Here is an 11,565-nt window from a genome sequence, read left to right as displayed (position 1 = left end):
AACTAGGAAGCATCTTCTCTAGTAGTATGCTTAAATAGATGATAATTGATTAATAATCTAAAATAGTGTAAAGCGAACATAGATTAATATGTAAACACCCATATGTACAATCATCCGAAAGAAATTTTCATGCGTACTTCTCTGGGATGTTAAGGAAAGAGCTTAAGGAAGTGTTACTATTATTATATGGGTGAAGAGAATATATATATGTACACACATTTCATTTCTATAAGAGAAGGGAAAAAGTATAAAGAATTTCATGCTGAATAGTCATTCTACAAGCTTTCAACTGAGCAGAAAGGTAAAAATTGATGATCACAAACTAAGAATGGGGAGAAATTTACCACGAAGTATCAGTACAAACACTAGAACCTGAATCCTATCTTTATTTTAAGATATTACATGAGTGCACGAGGGATATTTCCGGGCTTGGAAGTTGGAGCACTGGAAAAACTTGGGATTATTAGAACACAAAGGAATATAAATATACTGTGTGTGTGAAATCTAATGTTACAGACTTATATAGTTGGCAACCCACCAACAATCTGGGTTCTTTTGATGGGTAAAAACAGTCATATGTCCAACACAAACAGATACTGAGATAGCATAAATTCATAACAACCCTCTTCGTCTCTTGTAATCGCTCACTGATAGAGTCAATGCATGTCTACGACCATCATTCTCGGGCACTTGAAGTCCAATTGTTGCCTCGATCCTCTGCTTCCTTGTCATAAACCCTGCTAAAACACCCTGGGGCCCACCAAATTTGTGCAATGTGTTCAACGAGATTGGCAGATCGAAATTGTGCAGCAGATTAGTTTCTATTCCTTGGTCTACTGGGGCAATTGTATCTACCAACTTCCCAGCATCAGCGGCAGCCTCTAAGGCTGCTACTGTGGCAACAACTCCAGACTTTTCTCCTCCCTTAATCTCAGTAATTTCTGCAACTTCACCATTTGCTTTACTCTTAATACCTGCAGCATAGTAATTCGTAGACTTAGTCCACCTCCTAGAGAAAGGATCATACCCAGCTTCTCCTGACTTGAGGTTAGTGTTTACAGGCTTCAGATCATATGCATTTTTGAAGTTTTCAACTCTATTCTTTTTGTTCATCTCTGATAACCTGTGTGCCTTGGAATTTTTATTATCCTGTGCTAGCCGGACAGCTGCCAGTTCCTCTAATCTAGCCTTAATCTTCTCTACCTGAGCTTCGTCGTTCCTGTATTGGGCTGCTTCCATTTCTCTTTTCAGCTTTTCCTTCTCAGCTGCAATGTTCAAAGGCCTTGTGGCTGCTGACTTCTTCTCCTGTAACATATGTTTCACAGTTTCTGCTGAGTAAACAAAGGAGTTTGTTTTCTCAATCTCTTCCTTCTTTTCGGCAACTTCTTGCTTTGTTGGCATCCTTCCACTCGTGCGCTCCACCTCTTTCTTCCACTGGTTGTACTCTTCTTCAAGAGGAGGAGCGTCAGAAATTCTAGCCATCTGCCATCTAGCAGCAGAGCTCTCACTACCCCAGACACAATTCAAATACTTGTAAGTCATCTTGTTTTCCAGCTTATATTGTCTATCAGGGTCGGAGGCATCCACATTGCGAACAATGCATAACCTATAGATGTTTTGTCCAGACTTCATACCAATGCCTACTCTTACAAAACAACCGACAATCAAGTCCTCGAAGAAAGGCTCCATTAACCATTTTGCTAATTTCGACCTCCTAATTGTAATTCCCCTGACGTCTTCATATGTAGGAATATTGGACTTAGGCTTGGACATTTCATCATCACTATCATCCATTCTCCTAGCCCTCTTTGATCTTCCATCTTCACTTTGAGAATCACTTTCACTATCGCTCTGGCTGGAGCTGCTCAGTCCAGCCGAAGGAAAAGTTTTTCTTTTGAGGGGTGAGTAACGCCGCGACCCTGAACCACTTCTAGCTGCATCTATGCCCTGTTGCCTCATCCGCTTTGCTCGCAACTCATTCAAAGCATCGGCCTTATGAGCAGCTCGATCTGCTGACCGTGCAGATGTGCGTACCCCACGAGAGGAAGCTAAAGGAGGAGTGCTCTCCCTCTTAGGCTGAGGCTTATTATCATTCTTCCACCTTGATTTAACTCTTTCATGTAACTTCTTATCATCAAGCTTTGTTGCTCGATCAGATAAGATTAACTCTCTCTCAAGTTCAGTCAACTGAGCAAGCTGTTGTCTATCATCCTCATCCTTATATAGATCACTCCCAACATCAGAATCATCACCACTTACACCTCCCCGACCAGAACCTTCCTCGCCCTCTTCATCATCCTGGCTTCCCTGATTGTCGTCTCGATCTTTGCCCCTCTTTTTAAGTGGGACTTGGGGTCCATTGTGCTTTCTTCCCCCATAACCACGATTATCATCCGAATCTTCATCCTTTGAGTCGCTACCATCATCCGAATAGGCACTTTCACGTCGTCGCCTGGATGGTGGAGCCGAGTGCCTGCTTCTACCTGAACCTCCAGTTCTTCCAGCTGCCTCTAGCAGCAAGTTTTCCAAGTCCGCCATAATCTGCAACTTCTCTATCAGTTTTGATGACTCCTACTGCTCTGATTAAATGCAAATTACAAGGATTCAGCAATATGGTTCGAAGGAGGAATTACGAAGTATAGCTCATACGTATTGCAAATTTGACAAAATAGGTAGAACGCTTAAAGCTTAGGTATTATTACATAGCATATATATATCACATCAAGATACCGAAGTAAAATAGGACATGGATTTAGGAATCAATCCTAAACCAAATACAATACTACATAACATGTTAAATAATATGAGTAAGGATCTTTTAGAGTTTTAAAAGATAAAGTTCGTTGTATCTGAACTATATATACGAATTTTGTAGGGATGTTTTAGAACTCTCGAGGATCCAAACGCTAAATAATACTACCACATATCCGAAAGATATTATTTACTAAATCATATCCTAACATAAATATTATTAGCATAATTAATATATTATCCTATATATCACTGATATTTAATATCCTACAAAATTACCATCCAATACTAAAGCTTCCTTATAAAGAAAGATGTGTAAAAACATCAGTATACTACTATTTTCTTTTTTGCTGAATATACCACTAAACATCGACATGAAACAAAATTGTTCATATAAACCTGGAATTTCTCCGCATTCTAATGTTCTTTGATTAATCATATTCATATCAATATCATTTATGTGAATTCAACGAAATTTTTACATCACATAAAGAAGAAATTGAACTAGAGTAATGTGGAATAAAGGATTTTCCGAATAAAGAGGATTTACTTCAAATTTGAACTGATCTTCAATCAGATCATATCCAAACACATTAGAATTTCAATTTTTCATATCTACATTCTACAATTTTACAAGCTCATATGATCAAATCTGGCACTGATCATGATTATTTACAGCTCAAATCAAGTAAAAATTTGACATATTTGCTCAAGAATTATGCATATTGTAACTCAAACAACATCAACACTTAAAAAAAATCAACCAGATCTTCAATCTTCAACTAAACAATCTGGAATCCGATCAAAAAATTTAGATTCATCGCTCAAAATATCAAATCAATGAACTTCATTTCAACTCAACTTGTACTGAATTATTGAAGAAAAAAACAAAATCAGTCAAAAGTTTACCAGAATTAAAATTGAAAAAAAAGTTATTGTGCTAGATCTTCGGCGATCTCAAAGGAGTAGCTGAGTAGATCTTCATTCTCCGAAGTTTTCTCTTTCGTTCACTGTTCATCATCTCGCTTACTTTCTCTCTCCAAAATTTCTTTTTCTCTCTCTTCACTTTATCTACTCTTGTTTTTCTAGCAATGGAGCGAATACGATGCTTTGATCTTGTCGCGATTTTCTTTTGTCTTTTTTTTATATTTTATTTTTCCAACTGTTTTTTCCTTTTTCAGATGGAACTGTTTGAACAAAAAAGCCTCTACATAATTTTAAAATATGTATAAAATATGGGAATTAGTGCGTATCTCCAGCGGAAATTTAACTGTCCAATGGAGGGAAAAAAAGTTAAATATTTCATGCTTTGATTTTACATATATCCACTGCCCGAGCCCACAGTAACAACTAATAACAGGTGAATTCATCATACATCCCAGTGTATTATGTATATTATGCATCGTATTCCTATTATCAATTTTTGCTCATTTTCGCATTTAGAATTCTTATTTTTAGTATATTTTGCTCATTTAATGATTTTAAGTGAGCAAAAAGATAGTTTGTACCATGTTCACGGTACACTCGAATACATGATAATATTTTTGTAGTAATTAGGGGTAGCATGCGAAAATTAGATGGTAGGCACGAGTCTACCATGCATCTAAATGGTGCGCATCAATTTATACGGCGTCGTTTCACATTATAATACAATGAACAAAACAACATCCTCAATAAACAAATTAAGCAACATGAAGATGAAAGTAGAACAAAAGAACAACACACGAGATTTAATGAACATTTGAATTAGCAATGAACAAAAAGAAGAAAAGATGAACGTAAGAGGAAATATTTGATGAACGAACAACTAATGAACAGATAAAGAAAACGTAATGAACAAAGAAATATTTGCAATAAACAAATTAAGAAACATAAAGATAAAGGTCAATTAAGGAGAATCGTCGAGATCGATATTTATTGGAGAATAGATTATGTACATTAGTTTCAAATGTTCATTGGAGAACAGTTAATGTACATTAGTTTCACGCGTTTTATGTTTTTTGGGATGCGTTTTGGCCCGTGTCCACTAGTCTACCATCTACCGATTGGGGTAGACGTGCTACCTTTGATTTTTCTTTTAAAAAAAAATTATTTTCAGAAATGAAAGATGTAATTAACTAAAGCACCAATGTCAGTCAAGATACATGATTGTGATCTCTAGGAAAATGATTATAGCCAAGAGTGCATAAGACTCAGTTACTAGTGAAATTTAAATCTTAATTGTTAGTTAATGAATTGCTAATGATATGATTGTAAATTGTAGTTGTGGAAATGAATTATTAGTGAATTTTTTAGTGAATGGATTATCAATGAATTGTTAGTGCATCAATTGTTACTTTATTCCAAATGTGGAAATGTTATGTTAGTGAAATTTTAGTGAATAAATTGTTATTGAATGAAGATTAGTGAAATATTAGTTTATTGTAATTGTGGAAATGATATGTTAGTGAAATATTAGTTAATGAATTGTTAGTGAATAGATTGTTAGTGTCTTGTAATTGTGGAACGATAGGTTAGTGAATTGTTGGCGAATAAATTGGTACTTTTTTTATAATTGTGGGAATGAATTATTTTTTGTTGTATTCAAATATTCTTACTTCCTCCGTTTTTTATTAGATGTTATATTTTTCAAATCTCACTGACTCTTAGGTAATTTTTGGAGAGGAGATGAGAGAGATAGAGAGAATGGAAAACAAAATAGCCCCATGTGAACATGTGATAGGAGAGAGGTAGAGAGAAGTTATTACCCAAAATAAAAATGTAACATCTAATTTAAAACTTCCTAAAATAGAAAGTGTAACATCTAAAAAAACGAAGGAAGTATTTGATTTGATTGTTGAGTATGTGGATTTGAAATAATTTATTTTTGAAGAATGATATGATATGCTTGCTAAACTACGAATGTTTTATATCGTATTTTATGATGATGTGAAGAATTAAATATAACGAATTTTCTCTTTACTGTTGAATGGAAATATGAAATGATGATGTGAAGAATTAAATATAATGAATTTTCTCTTTATTGTTGAATGGAAATATGAAATGCATTGGGTAGCGCAATTTAGTAGTTGATTTGTTTTTATGAATATATTACTAGTTTGTGTGCTATATGGAGTTGAATGCATGATTACAATTGTAATCCCTCTAATAACTAAGGGTTTGTTCTCATTGGCATAAAACAGCTGAACTGAAATGAACTAAACTAAACTAAATTGAATTGAACTGAAATGAATAATGATATGTGAGACAGTGAGAGTAAAAGTATTGTCTAGTGTTGAACTGAACTGACTGAACTGACTTGAACTAAACTAAACTGAAAATAATTGGGGAGAACAGGCCCTAATGCTAGCAATCAGAGAAGAGTATGTGTTTTATATGGAGTCGAAGTAGATGAAGTCTATCTTGAAGGTAATTTTATCCTTCTGTGATTTTCGCCGCCTATCTTATCACGAAGCTCTACGTGAAATGGGCATATATTCCCAATTACTTATCTCATCTAGGGCGGGACACGGAAAAAAAAAACATAGCCACAAATTACAGAGAATCGTGAGAGTGGGTTAGTGGCAACTGCATCGGTCTAGTTCCTAGAATCTGAGAGCATCACAAGAGAATCCGAGAGCTTCAAGATTAAAGTTGTGAAGGTGAACAATCTCTATTGATAGCGATTCCACAGGTAGTGGCAACTGCATCCACTAGTGGAAAAATGAAGAAGGGCTGCGCTAAAAAAGGCATGTAGGGCTGCGCTTTTTGACAGCAGCCCTTTCAGTAGCAGCCCTTCACTTTTTAAGTAGGGCTGCGCTAGAAAAGCGCAGCCCTTAAGCTAGAAGGGCTGCGCTAGTTAGGAAAAAGCGCAGCCCTTCTAGCCCAGAAGGGCTGCGCTAGTTAGGAAAAAGCGCAGCCCTTCTGGGGTAGAAGGGCTGCGCATTTTCCTAACTAGCGCAGCCCTTCCTACCAAAAAAAAAAAAAAATTTTTTTTTTTTTGTCAGTTTTTTACTCATAATCTCACATTTTCTGAAATTAAACATAAGAGAAGAGAAACGAAACGAAAATACTAAACCCAAAACAATAAAAAGAATGAAACGAAAACGAAAAAAAGGAACAAAAACTAATATACAAAGAGAAGTATACAATAAGTATACAAGAACATTAATCAAAATAAACAAAGAGAAGTATACAAGAATAACATTAATCAAAATAAACAAAGAGAAGTATACAAGAATAACATTAATCAAAATAAACAAAGAGAAGTATACATGAATAACATTCAAAACAAAGAGAAGTATACAAGAACATTAATCAAAACAAAGAGAAGTATACAAGAACATTAATCAAAACATATAATTTTTATATCGACAACTGACCCATTAATTGACGTTGGCACTCCAAAACTTACACAATCACCCAACTCCACTTTTCAAATAATAACTAACATTCTCAAACATAATTCTTCGATCTACGAATTTGTCCCACAACTACTTTGACATAACTTTCCAATATTACAAAACCCAAATTCCTCAAATAGTCCTTGTTGCTATCCTTCTATGACATAATGTAACCTTTTTAATCTGAACTTATTCTCCTTATAATAATAGTTCATACTATTCTAGTTCATAGTTTACTACATGTATATTTCCGTACTCAAATTATATTCCTCCAAAACTCATGTTATAGCGTACTCTGAAATTACAACCACAACTCCAAACCCATATCTTCCAACCTCTAATGCATGTATTTTGAAATGGGTAATCAAACATCATAATTGATTTCTTAAAAATTCATACACGAAACTTGAACAAGAATTAATGTTACCAAGATGTGATACCGAGGTTCTCAACAACTTACAGGTATTATGTTCTTATAAAGTTTATACACTTATAACCATATATAAACGAACTCTTTTCTGAAATCATAATTGAGCTTCATAACCTTATCCATTCCCCTAATATATAACTCACTGAACTCATAGAATCAAACTTATAACTATTGAAAATATAGTGAAACTCTCATTTAGAACCAAATCGAAAACAAAGAGAAGTATACAAGAACATTAATCAAAACATATAAACAAAGAGAAGTATACAAGAACATTATAGATCTGAAAAAATACAAGAACTACAACCTAATAATGTTTAAATACATAAAACAAAACCCAAATACATAATTTAAAGGAAAAAAAAAATTTCGGAAAAACTTAAAATGGCTATTTGGAGGCTTAAACGAACTCGGATGGCTTAAAAAGCCTAAACGTCACGGCATAGCCGTGAGTTTGACTCGTTGGCTCGTTCCGCTTCCGAAAAGGTATCACAATAAGCAATCGGACTCCGTCGTCATGTTTAGTGCAAATCGGAAAAACTTAAAATGGGTTTTTGAGACAAATGTTTATGGGAGTTTTTGAGAGAGAAGAGAGGATGAGAGAGAAGAGAGGGTGAGAGATAAGGAATAATGAGGGACGTGAGAGAGGAGAGAGAATGAGGGATAATATATTTGACGAATCCCCGCTCAATATTTCAAAGCGCGCGATTCTGAAATTTCAAAATTTTTCAAGAAGGGCTGCGCCTTTTTAAAAAAGCGCAGCCCTACTAAGCAGAAGGGCTGCGCTTTTTAAAAAAGCGCAGCCCTTCACTTAGTAGGGCTGCGCTTTTCAAAAAGGCGCAGCCCTTCTTACCTTCAGAAGGGCTGCGCTTTTTTGAAAAAGCGCAGCCCTACTAGTGAAGGGCTGCGCCTTTTTTAAAAAGCGCAGCCCTTCTTCTTAGTAGGGCTGCGCTTTTTTAAAAAGGCGCAGCCCTTCACTAGTAGGGCTGCGCTTTTTCAAAAAGCGCAGCCCTTTATGTTTTTTCCCCTAGTGATCGTTCTAGCTCCTAGAATATATAAACCATTGATTTTTTATTCAATGGTTGATATTGCTCAAACTCTACCTTGTAGAGTTATTTTACAACTCTAGAGGATCAAACCTACCTTCAATTTAGAGTTCTTGTATACTCCCTCCGTTTCATTTTAATTTACACACTTACACTTTTCACGCATGCCAATGCAAAACTTTGAGGTCATATATCTTTAGTTTTGTATTTGTAAAAATTATAAAGAGTGTATATTAATAAAATACATGTTATGATGAATCTAACAAGATCCCACATGGCTATATTTTGATCTACGTATAAATCACAAATGATGGTTAAAGTGAAATTTGTGAATAGTGTAAAATGTCAAAGTGTGTAGATTAAAATGAAACGGAGGGAGTACAACAACAACAACTAAGCCTTATTACCAAGGTGATTTGGGGTCGGCTAACATGAATCGTCAACTGGAATCGTGACCAGAGGAGATGGCATCGTCAAGGGTGATAAAAGTTTTTTTTTTTTTTTGAAAACAAGGTTTACACCAAAAAGTGTTTAGAAGAGGTTTTCAGCAAAAGGTTTTAATACCAACACAATTGAGAAAAACAAATAAATGCAGTAATCAGACCCCTTCCTCCACATAGATACTGCCCCTCCACCCACTTCTATCCAACGTCATGCTCTCCTCAATCCCAAGTAACCTCATATCACTTTCAATTACCCTCAGCCAAGTCATCTTAGGTCTTCCCCTACCCTTTACAATTTGATTACTCCTCCACTCTTCAATTCTTCTCACCGTGCATCTCCTGATCTCCTTTTCACATGACCAAACCATCTTAACCGATTTCCTCATCTTTTCTTCAATGGATGCAACTCCAACTTTTTCCCGGATCACTTCATTTCTTAATCGGTCCTTCCTTGTGTGGCCACACATCCACCGCAACATACGCATCTCCGCCACGTTCATCTTATGAACGTGGCATTGTTTCACGCCCAACATTCGGTGCCATATAACAAAGCAGGCCTAATTGCAGTGCGGTAGAACTTTCCCTTCAATCTTTGGGGAATGCCGGAATCACAAAGGAATCCGGTGGCGCTTTTCCACTTTAACCAACCCGTGTTAATTCTATGTGCCACGTCTCCATCTAGTTCTCCATCCTTTTGGAGAATGGATCCTAAGCAACGGAAGACATTCGATCCTTGAACCACTTTACTATCCAAAGTGACCGCCCCCGCCTCGCTGCTTGTAACCCCACTGAACATGCACTCCAATACTCCGTCTTACTTCTGCTCAATCTAAAACCACGGGCTTCTAATGTATGCCTCCACAATTCCAACTTACTCTCAACACCTTCCTTTGTCTCATCAATCAACACAATATCATCCGCAAACATCATACACCATGGTATATCATCTTGAACTGACCTCGTTAGTTCGTCCATGACTAGAGCAAAGAGAAAGGGACTAAGTGCAAAACTTGATGCACTCCGATCGTAATAGGAAACTCTTCTGTCCTCCCACCGTAGTCCGCACACTCGTAGTTCCCCCTCATACATATCCTTGATGATATCTATATATTTCAGTGGAACACCTTTCCTTGCCAACGCCCACCAAAGTATTTCTCTTGGTACTCTATCATATGCCTTCTCCAAATCAATGAAAACCATATGTAGATCCTTCTTCCTATCACGGTAATGTTCCATTGTTTGTCTTATGAGGTGGATGGCCTCTATAGTCGATCTTCCAGGCATAAATCCAAATTGGTTCTCCGATATCTTTACATGTTTCCTAAGTCTTTGCTCAATCACTCGTTCCCATAGTTTCATAGTATGACTCATTAGTTTGATTCCTCGATAGTTATGTTGTACATCTTGTACATCGCCTTTGTTCTCATACAAAGGAATCAAAGTACTCTTCCTCCACTCTAATGGCATTATGTTGTGTCTCCAAATCATGTTGAAGAATGTTGTCAGCCATTCGATTCCTCTCCCCCCTAAACACCTCCAAACTTCTATAGGTATGCCATATGGCCCCGTAGCTTTCTTCAATCCCATCTTTTTTAATGCTGCAACGACTTCAATAGTAAGACTGTTAGATATTTTTAAAAAATGTGGTGTTGAGTTTGTCTAATTTTAAAATAAAATTAGATTGTTTATTCTTATAATTTGTAAAAAAAAAAAAAATTTACAGTTATTTTATGTTACTAAAATCGTGGAGCTTAGTTTAGAGATTAAGTTTAGGCATTTGCGTTTTTGGTATCTAGAGTAGATTTTAAAAAATGCGATATTAAGATTAGGAAAATTATCATTGGTGTCCTACATAAATCAGTGGGAAGGTTAAAGATTTTTCCCCTGAATTTGAGATCATATTCTTGCCTGAAGGTACTCATTTTGTGCATGAACAGCTCTCGGTAGTGGTTAACAAGCTCATACTCTCAATTTTAGGTTTGCACTTTCCATATTAGAATACCTCCAAACCTAAAAAAACCCTACCTCTCCGCGCCGCCTTGAGCCGACTCGCTGGTGGCTGGCTGAACGCGCGCCGCTCAAGCCTGCTCCTACCCCGTCGGTTAGTTTTTCAGTTTATAGGTTGTTTAGTTTGTTTTCTTTTTCTATTCGCTAGTTTCCTTCCCCCATCTCGCCGTCCTCCATCGCGTCAGTCTCATCCTCAGTCGTGTTCCCCTCCGCCGTGTTCCCCTCCGCCGTCGTTCCTCCTTCACGTCCCCTCCCCTACTTTCGCGTCATTTTGGCCCTCGTCTTCCCCCTGGTCCCCATCGCCGCTCCCCTCCCCTCCCTGCTTTGTCGTCATCGTTTTCCCCTCCCCAGTCCCTGTAGTCGAGTAGATCTCCCCTTCCCTGTGTCGAGTTGCCCACCAAGTTGGCCTATAGCTTTACTGCGTGCTGTGAGTCCTCCTTGCATTGTCATAGTTTTAGGGTTAACTTCCCCTTCCCTGATGCCCCGTTCGTTTTCAAAGTGGTTAG

At 36.8% G+C, this 11,565-nt stretch overlaps 1 protein-coding gene across 3 annotated transcripts; it reads right to left on the bottom strand.

Moving 5' to 3' along the window:
- Positions 1-292: 292 nt before the first annotated feature.
- On the bottom strand, positions 293-3,901 carry LOC104900746 (protein RTF1 homolog). Of its 3 annotated transcripts, none has more exons than XM_048634321.2 (2): positions 3,661-3,901; positions 293-2,541 (listed from the first exon to the last, which is right to left on the bottom strand). In XM_048634321.2, exon 2 carries the CDS (start codon positions 2,536-2,538, stop codon positions 613-615), a length of 1,926 nt encoding a protein of 641 aa, XP_048490278.1. In that variant the 5' UTR covers positions 2,539-2,541; positions 3,661-3,901; the 3' UTR covers positions 293-612. The 3 variants fall into 3 exon arrangements, with proteins under 3 accessions (XP_048490278.1, XP_019106678.1, XP_010686553.1); XM_019251133.3 differs by having other exon boundaries at positions 293-2,574; positions 3,661-3,900; XM_010688251.4 differs by having other exon boundaries at positions 293-2,579; positions 3,661-3,899.
- Positions 3,902-11,565: the final 7,664 nt, after the last annotated feature.

Source organism: Beta vulgaris, chromosome 8 (genome assembly GCF_026745355.1).
Source record: "Beta vulgaris subsp. vulgaris cultivar EL10 chromosome 8, EL10.2, whole genome shotgun sequence".
Classification (NCBI taxonomy): domain Eukaryota; kingdom Viridiplantae; phylum Streptophyta; class Magnoliopsida; order Caryophyllales; family Amaranthaceae; genus Beta; species Beta vulgaris.
Note: the sequence above shows the minus strand (reverse complement) of the source record. Positions and strands in the feature narration are given on the sequence as shown.